Source organism: Epinephelus lanceolatus, chromosome 2 (genome assembly GCF_041903045.1).
Source record: "Epinephelus lanceolatus isolate andai-2023 chromosome 2, ASM4190304v1, whole genome shotgun sequence".
Lineage (NCBI taxonomy): Eukaryota > Metazoa > Chordata > Actinopteri > Perciformes > Serranidae > Epinephelus > Epinephelus lanceolatus.
In genome coordinates this window covers 20,151,324-20,171,981 of record NC_135735.1, presented here as the reverse complement: position 1 = coordinate 20,171,981, position 20,658 = coordinate 20,151,324, and the positions used below count along the sequence as shown (strand labels likewise).

Here is a 20,658-nt window from a genome sequence, read left to right as displayed (position 1 = left end):
TTTACAATAAATTTGGCTCAGTTTTAACAAGAGTTTCAATGTGCAAACTTTTTAATGCAAAAAGCCAAATACTGAACTTTAAGGTTACAAAAGTTTGTCCTTATATTAACAACATTGCCCTGGTGAGTAGCACTGGAACATTACTGCCAGTGACTCTTCCCAGTGGCGTAAATACAGACGGTAGTGCGGTTGTACTCTATTGTTCTAAAACTGGGCCCGGTGAGTGACCCTGATCTGGGGAACCCACTGGTTGTCTGGTTGGTACTGGTTGTGAATGATAAATTGTGGTTACTGTACTTAGTTTTACTGTAATTTGAAGCATTCTCTGGCACAACAAATTCCTTCAGGATAAATAAAGTTCTATTGAACTGAACTGAACTGAATTAAATTGATGTTTTTGAGACAAACTTTATGGTTAACCCAATTCCCCAGAATAAAAGTTGGCATTTTTTATTCCTGCAAACCACAGATAATGTAACATTTGTACATTATTATGTAGCGAATATGTTAAAACTTTATCTTTCAACAACTCTATGGTTAATATTTGTCTATGTTTAAGCACACAAAAAAAATGGCATGGTTAGGGAAAACATTATATTTTAGCTTAAAATACCTGGTTTGGTGCCACAACATATCAGTGGTTTGGTGACGACTGCGCCGTTGTGGTTGATACAGATCAGGTAAGTTAAAGTTACAATGTGTAAGTTACGTGGTTGTTTATTAGCAAATATCAGCTATTGCTTTCATAAATATATATTTACTAAAGTGTAATGCAATTCACATACAAATGGAAGCTTTCTCATAGGCTTAGAATAATTTTTTTATATATACACAGGCAGGGCGCGGTATGCTGGAGGCTGCCTTCTTGCGTCGCCATATTTGAATACAGTGGCTGAAAGGGATATACGTGCTTCACTTTTCACGTTTACTTAGAACTTGCCGTCACTGGAGACAGAGAAGGTGAAGATCAATCTGGGGCGCTTCTGCCTGAACCTGCTTTGTACTTTTATGATTCTGTCGCACTTTAAATGGAGGAGCACACACGTGTTTTGCCACGTAAGAGGGAAACCACGCCACCAAATAAAAGAAAAAAATCAGATAAGCGAGGACGGGACAAAACGCGAGTGAATATCGGCGTTGCTTATTCCAGGTGGAAAGAAATCCTGAAGGAGAAGGATTTCACAAGGGATGCGGAGGTTGCCTGCTTTCTGCTAGACAGGTAATTCAATCTGATATTTTAAAATAATTTTGGCTTCATGTTTGCAACTACTTTTCCCTTTTGTCTAAGTTCGAGTGACGGCTAATATTACATTTACGTGGTAACGTTATCCTAGCCTTGGCTAACATTATCCCAGAGCTACAGCTAAATTAGGGTGACCATATTTTGATTTCCAAAAAAGAGGACACTTGGCCGGCCACGACATAGCCTACTTAAATGATACTCACAGTTTACTCAAAGGTGCCTTATAATTTTAATATATTTAAAATTTATATGTATGGATAGAAAATTCAGTCATATTACAAAATAATATCTCTCAAAGACAGAAATTCAGATAGGCCCCAATAGGGGACACATACACACACTAGAGTGTGGCGATCCGAGCCCGACGGTACCCGACGGGTCGGGCCGGGTTTGGTCAGAAATGTAGCTATAAATTGTATTGGGGTCAGGTCGGATTCGGCCAGCTTTCAGTGAAAATGCAGTGTAAAAATAAATAAAATCCTATTGTCTGTCCTGTTTATTGCTTGGGCACTGTTATTTACGTGACAACACCTGAACATAACACACACAGACACACTTTGGCTGTTTGTTTCTACCTCTCTCCTCTCTGGAAGTCTCGGACCTCCAGCCGCCCGCCTCCGCCTTGATTAAACGCTGAAAATCAAATAAAAGAGGGAGACAGGTTTTTCCTATTTTATCTTATTTTGTTTTATGTCTCCCTCTCCTCTCACTGGAAGCGTCGGACCTCGCGCCTCCCGCTCCCGTCTCACACACAGAGGTCTCCCTCTCTGCTGAGCACGCCCGGCCAGTTGAAATAGCCTGTAACCACTGTGTGACACAAACTCAGTGCTTTGGTCATTAAATAATGTCGGGCTCGGTTCAGGTTCGGCAGAAATATGCGGCCTGTGCCGCACTCTAACACACACACACACAAACACACGGAAAACCGGACATTATCATCAGTTTATAAAAACCCCCCGGATGCCCCGGACGGGACGTGAAAAGGGGTCCATGTCATTGGTTCGACAGCCCATTGGTTCGTCATCCCATTAGTCCGACTGTCCGCGGTGCTGAACAGCTCGCGGAGGGCGTATGGTGCGCCGCGACCGGCTTGAGGCAGGCTCACGGCTTATGAGTTTGTCACTTTCTTTTTCATTTTAACCCACACCATGATCTTTTCCTGACCCTAACCAAGTGGTTTTTGTGCCTAAACCTAACCAGACCTTAACCACAGGGCATCATGATGATTTCGGAACGGACTTTGGAACAATGAGTTTAATAAGGTCAGAACAATGGGATGTTGAACCAATGGGCAGTTCCCTGTGAAAAGTGGACATGTCTGGGCAAAAGAGGACGTTTGGTCAGCCTAAGCTAAATGGTTAGCCTAGCCTACAGCCTAATCTGTTGATTCCTCTTGCGCTGCTGCGAAGGCTGTCAGCCTGTCCTCCTCCTCTTCCCTCTGGGTAGCCGAGACACTCCTTTTCACCTGGCCGTTCCTGCACCGCCTCTACACCCTCGCCCCCTTCCTCTCCCTGGTCTTCCTCCTCCCCCTCTCCCTCTTCCTCATCCTCTCCCTCGTCCTCATCTCCCTGTGTCCTGTGGAAGAACACTCTGGAAACGCATATATTATAATCGTACCAACCTATATTTGCCGCACTGTGCCGTGACTATCACATAAAACGTGTTATTTTAGCATTACTGTGCTAATGCTCGTGTTACCAAAACAATTAGAAATAAAACACTCCTAACATATATCTCACAGATAACCTATATCTCACTGGTAAGCTATAACATATCATAACATGGTCTAGATTCCTGAATAAATATTCACCTCATCACTAGATACTCCTGAAAAACTCAGCTGTCTGCGCATGGCTTTTTGTCCTACGAGGCCACCGTCACTTACCCGGGTGAGTGAGTGAGCGCTGCAATCTAGAATTTGACCCCTGATGTCACTGTTACTCACCATTTTTACACACTGTGGCTTTAAAGTCGAAATAATCATTTTGTTGTATGAGTGCACAATTTACTGAGGTGTAAAGTTAGGCTCTAGACTGCTTTATCTATATTTACAGCATATTTAATGAATAAAATGAAGGTTTTCAAAAGTGATTCCTGTTTGAATACTGACTTCTGCAGATTTTTTTTCTCATTGCTATTTGTATAATCTCTGAATTTACTGTTGCAAAATCAGCGTTCATGTGAATTAGTTACTGTCTGACAGAATTATTTTATTTTTGACTGATTTATGTTTAAAATTCAGCGTTGAACATATAAAATGTGATTTTTTTTAAAAAAAAAATAATCATCCGGTTTGATACAGATGTTTTCATTTTATGTGATATGTAAGATTTTAAGGCCAAATTCAGAACTATGGAGAGTTCAGAAAATAAAAAGTCAACAGTCGTATCTTTTTAATCGTGATATTCTGACTATTCTGTGTCTTTATTTGTATGAGGGCTGCCCTGCTGTACAGCATGTTCCCCTCAGCACATCTCTTTTCTAAAGACAGCTGGGAAGGGGGACACTGGATGGACAGTCATTTTTTTCATCCCATAGAAAGTCAGTGGGGAGAATAATGTAGCCACCACACACACACACACACACACACACACACACACAATAGCACACATTGGCCCCAGGGGACCTGTTCACTCTCTGAATGAAGACGTTGAGGGAGGGAGGGTGGATGGGATTCATGTGAACTCTTCACATACACACACACACAAGGGCCCTGGTGGTGGTGGTGATGGGTGGGGGTGGATGACACAAAGACACAGGGGGAAAGATGTAAAAATGCAGTTTGTATGTTACACAATCTCATATTTATAGCTCTAAGATTTGAGACAAGGAAGAAGTTTTTTTTATTCTAAGGCAAAAACACATTCTAAATTTTGTTTTATTTTGCATAATTTCATTCTGTATTATGACAGTGTTACATTACTGACTGCATGAGGTGCAGCATTACGGGGCAGTAATGGTGAAGCACAAGAGAAGAAACAAAGGACAAAGACAGGAAGAAAATGTTAGTCGGGTCGTCATACCTCTTAGCTCATCACGACGCGCACATCCTTCAGCCCCGCCCTGTCCTATGCTATGTGTGTAAGTGTCTTTGTGTGTGTGTGTGTGTGTGTGTGTGTGAGCGTCTTTAGTATCACAATCAGTGCCCTGGCTGAGTCTGAGCCAGAGGATCCATTAGAGCTGATTGAGGAGCACAAGGGTGCAGACATAACCCTGAGAGAAGGTGACAAGAACACACACACGCACACACACACACACACACACACACACAGAGTCCAGTCACATAAAAGATGAGTCAAACTATAGCCATAAGCAACGACTGTATGTCACAGGCATATAAAGACACACACAAGCACAGAAATGCCCACAATAACGGCCGTATCCACCACGTCAATGCATTTAAACATGCACAAAGACATGCACAGTCAGGACCCCCACGCAACACACACACACACACACACACACAAGCACACACACACAAACTGTATACACACACACATACATACAAAATTGTCATTTTTTACCAATAAGGGCGGGATGAATTTGCAATTGAACCACAATAAGGAAGTAAGAGGTCTGGGTCATAACAGTGGCTTCACTTATAATGCTCTACACAGTTAGCTTGGCTGTATGATCTTTGATGAGGTGTTGGCTAATTATTTTACTTTGGGATGAACAATTCCTTAAAAAAAAAAAACCTCACACTCTCACTCCCAACTCGTCAAATACTGACACTTGGTCAGTGTCTCTACTTGTCAAGGTCCTCTAGCATCAGTTTTGGATGCTCAGGGACAGTGTGTTAATAAATGCTTGTTATATGCACTGTGTCCATAGACTGTAAAAATAATGGACGTAGCTACAATTACATCACCCACTAGTTTGTGAACCCCCATTTTGAAGCCTTGAATTTGGTATTTTGACCATTGCCATCTTGGGTTTTTTTAGAGCCAGAGGTGTCCATATTTGGGCAAGACGCTGGTGCTGTGGAGAAGCGAAGGGTGGATCTGACCAAGGAGCCTTAATTCTGCTTAATTATATGTAACTTAAAGCCTTAGTAAATTCTGAATGGGTGAGTTATATTAAAAATTCACCCCTGTGCAGTTGTCACGAGAAGGGAAATTAGATATAGAGGCCAAAATCTTTCTTTGTACCACATTGTAAACATGTTTATTTCTGCTGTAAATTTCGCATTTCAACACGGGTGTCTATGAGGACCAACTTTCTCTTGGAGTCAGCCTCAAGTGGCCATTCAAGGAACTGCAGTTTTTGGCACTAACACATTGGCTTCATTTTTGAGCTCCCAGGGTTGCCTCTTGAAACTTCTGTTTTCCCAGGAAATTAACAGTTTCTGCTCATTAAATGTGTACAGTCTCTTTTCCAGATAAACTTAGATGAGGGTAAAAAGCTTAGTCTTTAGGTTTACTTCCTGGGGTTTAGGCCACAAAAGAATGTGATTAGGTTTAGAAAAAAACATCATGGTTTGGCTTAAAATAAGTAAGTATGTTTGTTAGCAGTGGTGTTATGGGGGGTTTTCCCACCTCTTTCTTTGGCCATTTACAGTATACCCACCTAACAGATGAAAAGCCATTGGAATATATAGAACAGTATACCCACTTCCTCCTCTGTAACCTACCCCTCTACCTAGTAGTACACCCACCTTCTCAACCACCACTACACCACTGTTTGTTAGTAACGTAAAGCATCATGTTACATTCCTCACTAGTGTGGTATGCTACACCTACTAATTCACTACGTTGTTATGAAAATATCTCAGTTGATATTTGGTTTCACATGAGACACAAACAGTGGCCTCTTGGGTGAAAGTCCGGAGTCCATCTGACCCATCCACCTTCCCGTCTGCACCCCCCTTGTGAACTTACTTGTTCTTTATACTAGGGCATTCACTCACAGACAGACAGTTAGCAACTGGTGAACATACTGAAGCTTTTAGCAGCTAAATAGCCAGATATTTATCTCAGGAGTTGGTGGAGACCAAAACAGAGTTTAAAGAGAGCAAATACTGGCCACACACTCAACTTCTGTCAGATGTGTAAACAAGTAACTGTAACTAATGAGATCACCAATTAACAACATAGAGTAAAGTGATGATTTGTCAGTGTTGTGTTTACAGCTTGTTACCGCTGGTAACCGCTAGGTGGACTCCAGGATCCTGTAACATTACTGAGGGCAGTGAAGTACCCAGAGAAGGCAGTGAAACCCTGCTTTACAGCTCTTCAGTTACTCTTTAAGGCAGTTTAATTCACTCTAAAGGAGACTAACAGTGGCTTATTAACTTTAAACTGTGTTTTTATTGAGAGTTTATTATGTTTTATCCTCTGGTTTGTAACTTTAAACAGTGGGAGATAAATTCAGCATTTGGGCACAGCCAGCAGGTTGCCCACCATTATAATGCAATGTAATAAAGTTCATTGCACATAAATGTACGGAGCCTCAATGTAAGTCAGACAGGCTCTGAAGTCATTTTACAGCCACCTCCTCCAATCACATATGTCTACCCCCAGTATCTCAATATAAACATTTTGCACTCAGTCAGTCAGCATCAGTAACGCTGAGCTCTGTGTCCTGCTGCACTTTCAGATGTTTAACTCCCTCCACCTCCCCAATCTCCTCCTGCGTTAGCTTTTAGTTGTACAAGGAGTGTTAATGTTTCATTTGACGTGTTCACTAAAGATTTTATATTTCAGTCTCCGACAGTGGGGTGTGAACTCAAGGAGAGTCTGTGTCAAGCAGAGACAATACTCAGTTACATACAGTAAACTGTGAGAACTCAAAACACCCCAAATGAGGAACACACGTGCAAATAGCCACAAGACAAGCAAATGGAGTAACAACTTTACCGATTTTGATGACACATGAAAATATCAATTTGATGACACAAAATGATACAAGACACAACATGATGGAAACTGTTTCCAGGGGACACTAAAATGTGATGCACATGACTTGGATATGCTTGGTGTTGCCATGGTTTGTGGCTTATGAATTTATTTGAATCAGCTAACCCTCATTGTGATCACATGATTCAGATATTATTATAATAGGTGAAGGGCTAACACTACATTAACAGCAGCTATTTGCTATAGTATCTGAATCATAGGATCACAATGCTAAAATAAGCTAATATACAGTACAGGCCAAAAGTTTGGACACACCTTCTCATTCAATGCGTTTTCTTTATTTTCATGGCTATTTACATTGTAGATTCTCACTGAAGGCATCAAAACTATGAATGAACACATGTGGAGTTATGTACTTAACAAAAAAAGGTGAAATAACTGAAAACATGTTTTATATTCTAGTTTCTTCAAAATAGCCACCCTTTGCTCTGATTACTGCTTTGCACACTCTTGGCATTCTCTCCATGAGCTTCAAGAGGTAGTCACCTGAAATGGTTTCCACTTCACAGGTGTGCCTTATCAGGGTTAATTAGTGGAATTCCTTGCTTTATCAATGGGGTTGGGACCATCAGTTGTGTTGTGCAGAAGTCAGGTTAATACACAGCCGACAGCCCTATTGGACAACTGTTAAAATTCATATTATGGCAAGAACCAATCAGCTAACTAAAGAAAAACGAGTGGCCATCATTACTTTAAGAAATGAAGGTCAGTCAGTCCGGAAAATTGCAAAAACTTTAAATGTGTCCCCAAGTGGAGTCGCAAAAACCATCAAGTGCTACAACGAAACTGGCACACATGAGGACCGACCCAGGAAAGGAAGACCAAGAGTCACCTCTGCTTCTGAGGATAAGTTCATCCGAGTCACCAGCCTCAGAAATCGCAAGTTAACAGCAGCTCAGATCAGAGACCAGATGAATGCCACACAGAGTTCTAGCAGCAGACCCATCTCTAGAACAACTGTTAAGAGGAGACTGCGCCAATCAGGCCTTCATGGTCAAATAGCTGCTAGGAAACCACTGCTAAGGAGAGGCAACAAGCAGAAGAGATTTGTTTGGGCCAAGAAACACAAGGAATGGACATTAGACCAGTGGAAATCTGTGCTTTGGTCTGATGAGTCCAAATTTGAGATCTTTGGTTCCAACCGCCGTGTCTTTGTGAGACGCAGAAAAGGTGAACGGATGGATTCCACATGCCTGGTTCCCACTGTGAAGCATGGAGGAGGAGGTGTGATGGTGTGGGGGTGTTTTGCTGGTGATGCTGTTGGGGATTTATTCAAAATTGAAGGCACACTGAACCAGCATGGCTACCACAGCATCCTGCAGCGACATGCCATCCCATCCGGTTTGGGTTTAGTTGGACGATCATTTATTTTTCAACAGGACAATGACCCCAAACACACCTCCAGGCTGTGTAAGGGCTATTTGACCAAGAAGGAGAGTGATGGAGTGCTGCGGCAGATGACCTGGCCTCCACAGTCACCGGACCTGAACCCAATCGAGATGGTTTGGGGTGAGCTGGACCGCAGAGTGAAGGCAAAGGGGCCAACAAGTGCTAAACACCTCTGGGAACTCCTTCAAGACTGTTGGAAAACCATTTCAGGTGACTACCTCTTGAAGCTCATGGAGAGAATGCCAAGAGTGTGCAAAGCAGTAATCAGAGCAAAGGGTGGCTATTTTGAAGAAACTAGAATATAAAACATGTTTTCAGTTATTTCACCTTTTTTTGTTAAGTACATAACTCCACATGTGTTCATTCATAGTTTTGATGCCTTCAGTGAGAATCTACAATGTAAATAGTCATGAAAATAAAGAAAACACATTGAATGAGAAGGTGTGTCCAAACTTTTGGCCTGTACTGTATATGTGTATGGTTTAGAGCAAAATGGTCATGGTTAGGGTTAATAGGCTACTAGCCAATCACAGAACAGTAGAGTGGGACTAGACTTAGTATGTCCCAATATATAGTATGTCAAATGTAGTATGCCAAAATACACTTAAAATACAGTATAAGCAATCATCCCTATTCAGAAAAAGGGAAACAAGTAAATTACAGAGAGAGGAATGAGACTAGATGTGTATGAGATATGGTGAAGTCTAGATGTGTGTGTGGGGGGGGGGTTAAGAAAGAACATGCTCAATAAGTCAAAATATGTTTTGGAGAATAACTGTGAGGACGAGTGTTTCTCTGTTGACAGAGAAGAAAAGAAGGTTTTTGCCTCTTGTCTCTGTCGCTGTGTCAGACGGGAGCAGGGAGAAAATCACTGGAGAGGAGCTGAGTGAGGGCGAGAGAGGGGTGACAACATGTGGATGATGGGCCGGGTGCTGTAGGGAGCACAGAGGCAGTGTTGAGGAGGTCACACTCCAGCAAGCTGCAGAGTGACAGTGTTCGGCTGTGTGTCACATCAGGAGGCTGCCTCATGTCACAAGCAGGTCACATGATTGCTCAGAGTCTTAAAACAGCACCACACACACACACACATAAAAACACATGGAGAAAGAGCATTGAAAGCAAAGTCACAACAATCTAACAGCACTTCGAAATATTTTCAGCCATCCTTGACTTGTTTTTGGAAGGCTGCTCATTCACAGCTGCTCTAAACCTCGGCATAAAGCAAATAGATAGTTTTTCCTATTAAGGGTCTCAGTATTACAAACACTGAAACATAATAATGTGTCACCGCCATGTTTGTCATAATTAAATCAGTATGCATCAATATGCCAGCTTGAAAAGGTGTGTTTTCAGACAGGATTTAAAAGTGGAAACTAGAAGTAAATATGTGATGGTGTCTAATAATTACTCTGTTTTGTTTTCCTGTGGCTATACTCTGTATGAAAAGAAAAAAAATAGTTTATCTTCTGACCACTGGGTGGCGCCAGGTGAACTGAAAATAGGCTTGTACATTTGTATTTGAGTTTTTATGCAAAAAAGAAACTTCTGTGTTGTAAATTCTAAAATGGTATCTACGTGTACGTTTCTCAAATTTGGGTTTAGTTTGGGTTTTTTTTTTTCTCCAATGAGCTCATATAGTGTCATCTCAATGAGTTGCACTGTGGAAACTTTCCTGTGTAAAATAACTATGTGCATTTACTGAAGTACTGTACTGAAACTAATACTTAACCCCCAAGATGACCATTTGTATTTCAGTTACACCACTCCCTCAATAGGTAGTTAGTTTGTGTTATTGTGTGACTTGGCTGAATCCGAACTAACCCTTTAAAACACCAAAGTTTAAGCCTCAGTTTAAAAATCTCGGAGCCTACCAGCCGAGGAATATTCCTGTTTTATGTCTGTGCAAAGTTGTTGCTGGCCTGCCATTCTTTCCACCTTTCAAACAATTCAAACAATAAAAGTCCAACTCTAATGTGTCACATGAACATAAAGCCTATAATGTCTTTCAGTCAGGATCAACAACCCTCAACACAACATGATGCACGGCCTTAAAAATATGAGCCAAAGCTGCAGATAAACACAAAAACTGTCTCAGAGGGGAGCACACATGATGAGTAAAGGAGCCACACTGTCTCTTAACCTTCATATTCTCGAGGAAATGGCTGAAAAGCTCAACTTTATAACTTCCCTATCCAATTATCTTCTGCCAGACTGAGAAAAATGGTAACCTTTAACGGCGATAACAAGGACATGAGGTCATGAGACTGGACAGAGGACGACTGTTAGGTGTGTGTGGTTTGCAGACAGAGAGAGAGGGAGGCAGAGATTTTATCTTATTATCACAAAGTGTTTGTGATACATCTGTTTTTTAGTGTTATGAATATGGAAACTCCGGTTTACTCTCCAGTAAACAGTTGCTTTTCCATTTGTGTTTTCAATTTATGAATAATTAATTCTGTAAACAATTTCTTTCATAAGTTGCAAACAATGACCTGTCGTCTTAAATGTGGGTCATAAAAAAGTGTGAGATAATGTGACTTTTAGTAAACATCATCAGCACAGTAACATAACATCAAACTGCTTTTTCATTAACTGTCCACTAGATGTCGCCCTAATCCACACATTGAAATGTCTCCAGCAGGAAATGCTGGGTGCTACAGTCATGACAGTTTGTGCTCTACAACAAGAACCAAGTGTGTGGCATGCAACAAGGTGGTGTGGTTAAAGCTGCAAAAGTTTGACATGATGTTATAACCACCAGTAATCATTACAATGCCTGACATGATGGAGGGGTCGATGTGCAGAGGCAAAAGCATAAAAGTTACCATTATCCCAGTGGGGCCTTAAGTGTTTTTTTTGTTTGTTTGTTTGTTTGTTTTAATTTTTTTTTTTATCAAAATCCATTTATATTTATGTATTTATTTATTTTATCCTATTCTATTTTATTTTATGTTATTGTTTTATTTATTTATTTTTTGTATACAAAGGCTTTAATAAAACCTACATTATTCCAGGATTTGGAGTCAATATCCAGATGTTTTTGCTTCATCAAAACTTTTAGTCAGCATTTCCACTGTTGCATACTATTTGTGTGCATGAGTAAATTATGATACAATGGGCCCCTGGGTACAAATATTCAAAAAGCCCCAACACCTCTCCTACATTGGAGCAAGACACGCAGACTTTGTGGACTTTTTTGTCCTGTTTTTGTAGGTTTTTTTTTGTCTCTTTCTAGTTCCTTTGCACCTCTTTGTGGTCTTTTGTGTCTCTTCCTGGTCAGTGCATGTTAATTTGAGTGGCATTTTGCAGGTTAAGGCCAAGGGGCCCCTGACACTTTGGGCCCCTGAGCCTGTGCGTGGTCAGTAATCCATCTATGTTTTTGTGTTATACTTGAATTAACACTTGCTTTTCTGCAATATTTGTTCCATAATGACACTTCTTGTGCAAAATCAACAACCATTTTACTGCAATGCCACTCTGATGTTTGTTTTTTACATACTGTATCATCTCTGCAGGCTGCAGCTGTATTTATAAACGTACTCTGTTGTTTTCCACAACACAGATGGATCTAAATCCGCAGTCTCTCTTACAAATAACTGATGCTTTTGATGCATCAAACAAAATCAAACATCTGAGATAACAGACCAATTACATCTCACACAGATGATCTGTGTGTGTGTGTGTGGACTGAAATATGAATACAGCCAACACTGTACCTCAAGACTAGATCAAAGAGCTCTTTGTTGTTAAGCTGAAATTGATCTTGGATTAAGACTTTTGTGGATTTGAGGAAAAGTATTTAGAAGGGATTTTCGGAGACATCACACATCAGTCCGACCAGCTTTATCTTACCTTTTAAAGTGGAGGTTTTTGCTACATTGTGTGACTGACCTTTGCTGTAACTCTATTTTTTAGTGCAGGGAGACCAAAGACACATTTATACTACCTCTCCTCTCTCTCAGTTGTACAGTAAAGTTTGGCTCTTGCGTTTCACCTGGGAAACAAAGGATTGATTCTTAGCCAAGGTGATGTTTCAACCTTCATCACATGAAAACAGAATTTGAGTATTCTTGTCAAAGTCGGGGCTTTTCTTTATATTTTGTCTCCTCTACTTCTCTCTCCTCCGTACTCCTGCCTGTGATCTGGAAATCAATCTCAGAGAGCCACGCTGAAGGATGCCTCAGTTCCTAAAATCCATCTGGAGGAGGGAGGAGCGACAAGAAAGGAGGCTTGCCAGAGGAGCTACAAGCATGGATGCATAGGTGTTTCCTTTGTGACTTATAAAAGAGCCGTGACCAGCGTGACACCCACCTCATATTTAATAAAATGGCAGTTAATTGCCTGTTTTCTCAACTCCTTTTTCTTCGTGCCTCCATCTTGCCTCTTCAGCTCATACCTCTGGTGAAAGGGACTAAGACACGAGGAGAGGAGATAGGGAAAGGAATCGAGGTCGTCCAGATTGTGAAATGAGAAAAGCCCGCAGTGTAGTGTATTCTCAACTAAGATGTGGGAGGCCTGAGGATGAGTTTGATTCCTGGAGGGCCCGTAAGGAAAAATGTTTCAGGGCAAATATGACAAATACTGTAACGCCCCTGCTCCCCTGAACTTTAGCATGCAGCCTAACTTCTTGATTCATGAAATAAAATCGCACACTTTGAAGCCGATAACACATAACACCACACAAATAATGCATTTAAAAAGTTAGCATCTATAATGCAGCTGTCCGGAGTGTACCCGCCTCTCACCCAGTGTCAGCTGGGAATGCCACCCCCCTGCAACCCTGCACCAAGAAAGGCCGAAACAGATAAGGAATGAATGACTACAGACCTATAATAACAGCCATCGGACATTATGTTGACAAAACAATCGCAGAGTCCATTAAGTAGCTGTACAGCTTTTAAACATATTATCAGAGTCTTCTGACAGATGGAGTATAACCAGTTGTTTTGAGGGGGTTTTTGTTTTCTGGGAACAACGTTTAAGCCAACATAGTCGAGAAGTCCTTTCAGGCCTCAATAAAAAGTACATTTAAACAACTACAATGTCATGACACCTGGAGAGACTCTTGCTGAAGAGGATCATTTTATAGCCTATTTTTAAAAGCCCCAGAACATCTGCAGCACTAAATTGATTATGAGGTGAAGCTGCTGTTTCCAAAGTCAAGAACAACCATTGAATCCCACATTTATGAGTGTCAGTGACCATGACTCCACTCATTTTATGTGACAGGTTATGATGTGTTGTTAACATCACAGCACTTTGTGTAAACATAATGAGTGTATTAATAAAACTTGAACAGACCACACTGTATCTGTTTCTGCAGCCTGATGGGATACATGCAAATGAACACACCTTGACCTTTTTATGTGTTATGTATTGTGCTGCAAAAAGACACGAACATCCTGCTATAGAGATAAACAGATCCTTACCTGACCTGTCATAAAGTCATAAGGGCAGGCAATAAAGACATTAACCATCCATCATAGCTTAAAAAAAACTCCACAGTGTTTCCAAATCTTCACTTGTCATGAAAAGTGAGTTTACAGTGCACTTTACAGGCGTCATTACATGAGTGGGTTTCACAGAAGGTGTGATCTGTACTTTTGGTAACCACACATAATTGAAACCCCATCACAAGTTTAGGTCCTGCGATTATATTTTGACTGAAGCACCAAAGAACAAGCAGGGCAAAGTACTCATCAGGCAGCGGAGTGCTCCCTGTTAGAGTGCTTTATTATATCGCTGATGTGTAATAGGCTTGTGCAGTATTACAGTATACTGGGGTGTTTAGAAATTATTTTGAATACTGTCAAAAATACAAACGCACCTCTTTCAATTCAAGTTACACAGAGATGCTGAATTTAGGCGATGCAGTGCACAGCATGCACCACCAGGGGTCAGTCTCTACTGATGGAACAGGCAGCTGAGATGAGAAACATGGTGACTGCAAGTGATGGGGATAACGTTACAGGAGTACTATGAAAGAAAAATGCCTTTGCCCCATGTTTGGGAATATTGCCACATATAACTAATCTTGAGAGGACTTCTTCCAACTACAAGAGCAGTTTATTAGCCACATGATTTAATTCAACACATCATCTCCATTAAGCATTTAAACGCAGACCAAATCAAATGCCTTGCCCGAGAAAGCTGCTCTTGATTGGTCAGAATTTCCATGTGGGAAAAATCCAGGAAGTAAACAAACCATACAGTTTGAAAACGAGGCACGGCTCCAACTAGAAAACAATGTTTTGATGCATGGGATGTGCTGAATGTGCATATTAAGGCAGTACAGGAGGAGGTGCACATTAATAATCCTCCAGGACTGTAACGTGCTCATGTTTAACCCAAACAATGTGTCATGTGACTGCTGTTGGTGCGGATCGAGGTCGGAACATGTTCTCACCACAAATGAACCGCACCAGAGTTCATTTGTAACGGGACCAAGACCACCTTTTCAAGAAGGTCATGATCTGGTTGTTTTGGTGCGCACCCAAGTGCTATTGCTGTGTTCACACCTGCCCAAATGAACCGCACTTAGGGGGCAAACATACTTCAGTTTGATTGAACCGAACCAAACAGGGCAGGTGTGAAAGCACCTTTAGTTTAAGGTGATTATAAAGTAATAAAAAACAAAGGTATGAATGTTATATTTCATTTACAGTGTTGAGAAGGTTACTTTTGAAATATAATTGGTGACAGATTAGGCTTCTGGAGACCCTTGTTAAAAATGTAATAAGAAATATAACTATTTTAATTACTACATCAAAGTAATATCACTTGTTATATTTCATTACTTCTTGATTACTTTAAATGTTTTAACCTGGGCAATAAAACTGAAAACTACTAAAAATGTACTGTAAATTTTAAACCAGGTACAACAGTACTCAGTACTGTCAAACTTCTATTAAAAGTTTTTCAAGATAATGACGATTATTTTCTACATTTAAGCTTTTTACTGACAGAATATATTTGGATGTAACCCCCGTGTAATCACCAACATCTTGATTTGTAACTGTAAATTTAATTACACAGTCTTTCTCAGTCACTGTAATGGATTGAAATTATATCAACTCTGTAATCTTATTAAGTAACTCGGTTACATGTAAGTAGTTACTCCCCAATACTGTTAGTTTATGCTGTTATATCCGCCTAAATCCTACACGCTGGACCTTTAATGCGAAGCTAAACTAACCTTAGAGTTCAAATATTTGAGTGTTTTTAATCTCCTCATCTAACTTTTGGTCCCTGAGCACAATAGCCAACATGAGTAAAACAGGCGTAGCCTATTTGTCACTTTCACACATGCATGACAGTGTGACAGGAGGAAGTTGAGGCTTACATAGGGCCCTTGAAGGCATCATTGTGTTTTCTCAGGGCTTTCCAGTGAACAGTTAATGTGTCTGTTGGCCGTCCTTTTCCTTCTCCTCCCACACAGCCAAACCAACACAAACATTTCAGTACAGTGAGGAGTCTCTCCAACAACTCCCCGTCCTTGTTAGGGCACCTCCAGGGACACACAGACATGGCACAAACCGGCAGCCAAAGTTCAACTTTCCCTGAGATAGTGGAGTTAAACGTGGGTGGACAGGTGTATGTGACCCGACTTGAGACTCTCGCGACCGTGCCCAACTCCCTGCTGTGGACCAAGTTCACCCAGAGCTCCCCGGGCGACCTGCCAAAAGACAGCAAGGGCCGCTTCTTCTTCGACCGGGACGGCTTTCTCTTCCGCTACATTCTGGACTATCTGCGGGACTCTGAGCTTTTCCTGCCCGAGTTTTTCAAAGAGAGGAGGAGGCTGCAGAGAGAAGCGGACTTCTTCCAGCTGCCGGAGCTGTCGAGGCGCCTGGCAGCCGTCAGCAAAGACACGGACACGGAGGACAGCGAGGAGGCTGAGCTCAACAGCCCTGCCACCACCACCTCCTCCTCGGACAGGACGCTGCGCTCTCCTGGGGCCAGCGCCGGCTACATCACCATCGGGTACAGAGGCAGCTACACCATCGGGAGGGACATCCAGGCGGACGCAAAATTCCGCAGGGTGGCCAGAATAACCGTGTGCAGCAAAATCTCTCTGGCTAAAGAGGTGTTTGGAGACACCCTGAATGAGAGCCGAGACCCGGACCGCCCGCCGGACAAATACACCGCCAGGTATTACCTCAAGTATAACTTTCTGGAGCAGGCGTTTGACCGCCTGGCAGAGGCTGGTTTCCACATGGTGGCCTGCAACTCTACTGGGACCTGCTCATACGCCAGTAACGACCCTGGGGAAGACAAACTGTGGACCAGTTACACCGAGTATGTCTTCTCCCGATGACTGAAATCTGCAGGACTGCTCCCTGCTCACCTCTTATTATAATTAACACTTGGAGCAAACATCAGTCATAATAGTTCTTACTTTAATCAACATCCCAAACTGGCAGTTTTCACCGTTGTGTAGTTTCATTTTCTTGTATTGGATCAGCCACTGTTTAACTTTTCTGCCATTTTCCTCTCTCCCCTGCAAATGGACTCCAGACTCCAACATAAATCTCATTGGTTAGTGAGAAGAATTTCTTTTGACATGTCACAGGGGTTATTTTAGTCTCCCTGCTGGCTCCACTGCCTTTAAATCTGTAACAGAGAATGCTTTGTTTTTAAGTAAATGACTTCAGTGGTTACCCAACATGGCAGAAATGTTAGAGGCTGGTTTCTTTTGATCCTCACTGAGCTGTGCTTGCATTGTCATGATACTGTAGAGAGGCTACTGAGGCTCTGAACACATTAACCAGGACATGTGTGCTGTAAATAGATGTTTTAATTGCTTCTCGTGTCTTTAATTTGGGAGATTGATGGAGACAGTAAGTTGCATTTTCCATACAGTACTTTATATGTTTAATTCACTTATATAAACGCACACACAGTATCGCTGCTTTAGAGGATTACACATTGGGACTTTTTCCACCGTGCTTCATTGTTATGTGCAATCTATGAGCTGTTGTCATTGTTTTCTTTTTAGATATAAAGCTACAGCAAATAAAGTGTGACTTTGTAACACTATCCATCTCATTGTCCCCTTGAGTTCACTGTGGAAACTTTCTTAACATCTGTTTTTCTTGAGATATTGTCAGTTATTTTCATGCAAGTAAGCACAAACATGCTTTATTTTTTCTCCGGTCACTAGTAGAGCTGCAGCAATTAGTCAAGACAGTTACAGCATTAAGGGGGGTGTGCATTCAGCAAATGGCTGTGAGTTGGAGTTGAACCCATGGCTGCTGCAGGACGGACTCAGCCTTTGTACATGAGACCCCTGCTCTACCAGGTGAGCTAATGGGCCCCCCAGTTGCGAGCTATTTTGATAAATTCGTAGTCATTTCAGTTATTATTCAAGCAGAAATTTACTGGTCACAGCTTCTTGAATGTCAGAATATGCTGTTATTTGCAGTCATTTATGACAGTAAATGAAGAGTCTTTGGGTTTTGGACTGTTAGTAGGACTAAAGACACTATTTCAAGACGTCACTTTGGGTTCTGGGAGATTATTATGTGCATTTGTCACCATTTTTTGACATTTTTTAATTTAGATAGTTCGAAATGCAAGAAGGAAGCAAAGCTTGGCTCTGACGGCTGGTTCAACAGGTGCTCTTTGATGAAAAGTACAAAAAACAGGATCCAGAAAGTCTTAAAATGGTGCAGGCAACCATGAGAAACAAACCCAAGGCGCTCTGTCTTCAGGTGAAATGACCTCATAAATATATTCTCTGAGCACAGGCAATCTAACAGACTAATGTGTATCGAAGGCGTAGAGTCGAGACCTTGAGGAGTAGATGTGCATTGGTCTGTTAGATTGCCTGTGCTCAAAGGATAAATATATGAGATTATTTCACCCAAAGACAGAGTGCTTTGTCCTTTTTTTAATGCTTCAATATTAAGATCATGTGCATCCGCCCCAAATAAAAGCATCAAAGTAGCCGTGGACTTTTTTTCATTTGGGACATTTCTATCGTAAATTGATGCTCAAAAGGCACAAATTAGTGCATACAAATTCACCAGCACGCAGAAAATTAAGCATTTGATGCTCCAAATTTCCTGGAGGTGAGTCACATGTGTCCTCCCCAGTGTTAAAATAAAACTTAGGCCCTTGCATGGTTGTCTGATCCCCTGAAGACATCCTCTTGTCCTACTTTTGGCACTTCTGACCTCACTCAGGGATACTTTTGCAAGTTTGGACACATTAAACATCAAATCCACCTCCTGCTGAATGAGAAACAACCTCAGTGGACTAAAATGGGTTTGATGAGAATCTGACCTGAATTAGGTCACATCATGTTGTTATTAACATTCAACCTGACATTTATCACATTATAAATTCAGAGGTCACCAAATCAAGAGGAGGGAGAGAAATGATTTTAAATAACTTTGTTACTGCAGAAGTGTAGCATCAGCTTAGCTTCACGGTAGCCACATTTTATCAGTCGCAATCTGTCAAGTCATGTGTTTCCTAGTAAAGGCTTCCATCAGTCATTGTATTAAAAAACACCAAATGCAGACACGCTGACACAGTTCAAAACTCCGTTGAGAATTTGCTTTTTTATTAGATACTGATCACACTGAAACCAACTTTAGGAAGAGTGAACATTGTCATTTCCCTCCATGTAGATCATGCAAAGTACTCTGAGCTTTATACAAGTTCTCTGCCGTTTCAAAGACTTCTCTTTTTACATAAGGGTGATAATTTATGTCCATTTCATGCTAAGATTAAGATGAATGCCAATAAATTGTAGTCAAAAGTAGAATTTGGTAGCCCATCTGGCAGAGCTTGTCTTTCTCTGCAGCACAGAAGAGCTCTGTTATCTCCCCTGGGCAGGATGGGAAGGAGGAGGGGGATTTCTCTTTGGCTGACAAGTACAGTAATCAAATGTCTGTTCCCTTGTGGGATCCTGGGGCACAAATCCAAACTATCCCTAGGATCAAGTCTAATACAGAAAAGGGCTTTGTGTGGGCTGTTCGAGTGTGCTCAGAAACAAATGTGTAACAAAAAAATCTGCAAAATGAATCATTTATTTGTCAGATGTCCCGCAGCACTGAAGCTGTTACTGTAAAAAATACATTGTGGTTGATTTGTTCCTTGACTCGCTATAGGCACACAAATTCATGTGAAGACATACACGCGCATACACACAAAGATGCACACACATACACATGTGCGCGTACCCCCCCCAACAACTAAGCCGCCCACGCAGGCTTCTGCCACCAATGAGCTACTTCAAAGATAGACTTGTCTTTGCAAGAGACCTCGTATCTGCTGTCAGCTGATGCTGCCATCTGGACAGGAAAAAGGAAGGATCGACCGCGACACTTCCTCTGGTGAGATCTCCAGAAACAGGATGTAGTTGCTCCACTGGCCTCGACAAAAAATACAGCAACTGGGGCTCAGCAAAATCAGACACATTTGTCCTCACAGTGTGTTTCATGTTGCATGAATTATCATGAGAAAACAATGATGGGTGAGCACTTTAAACTGCTCTAAAAGGCAAAGACGCCTTTTAGTACCTTCTGTCTCCTGCATTAGATTCAGACCATGTGAAATGATGACACAAACGTTGGTTAAAAGACGCATAAAACACTTTATTAAATTTAAATATCCTCTTTTTGGTTCCTCTTTCTCTGCCAAGCAGCTATTTCTAATACAGACCTTGTGTGTGTGCGTGTGTGTGTGTGTGAGTCCTTGATAAAAACCACCTCCGAAACACATTTCACTTGATGCATGCCTTTTTTTTTCTGCAAGAAAACTCTGCCAGCCAAGCGCTGAAAATGCACACACGCACACACACACATACAAATAACCACACAGAGCGCAGGAGGGAGATAAAGAGAGCCAAATTAGCCAATTTACAGAGTTGGAGATAACACAGTTTTCTTCATATCAGCCTCTATGTGCTAAATCTTTCACACTTTCTCTCACAGTGTCTGCCTCGAGCTCAATGCAACCTGCATGTCTTTAGTAATGTTTTTTTTATTCCTTCTCCAGCTTCTCTGATACAGACACATCACACTGTTCACAGGGAGAACAACACATGAATAATTAATTAACAAGATGTGTTTCTCTTTGTTTAGGTGTGAGAGCAGAAAA

General features: G+C 41.4%; 1 protein-coding gene across 1 annotated transcript; it reads left to right on the top strand.

The window, feature by feature from the left end:
- The first annotated feature begins 15,914 nt into the window (after positions 1–15,914).
- On the top strand, positions 15,915–17,586 carry LOC117270866 (BTB/POZ domain-containing protein KCTD12-like). The gene has a single exon (XM_033648851.2). The coding sequence runs from the start codon at positions 16,076–16,078 to the stop codon at positions 16,862–16,864; it is 789 nt and encodes a 262-aa protein (XP_033504742.1). The 5' UTR covers positions 15,915–16,075; the 3' UTR covers positions 16,865–17,586.
- The last annotated feature ends 3,072 nt before the right edge of the window (positions 17,587–20,658 follow it).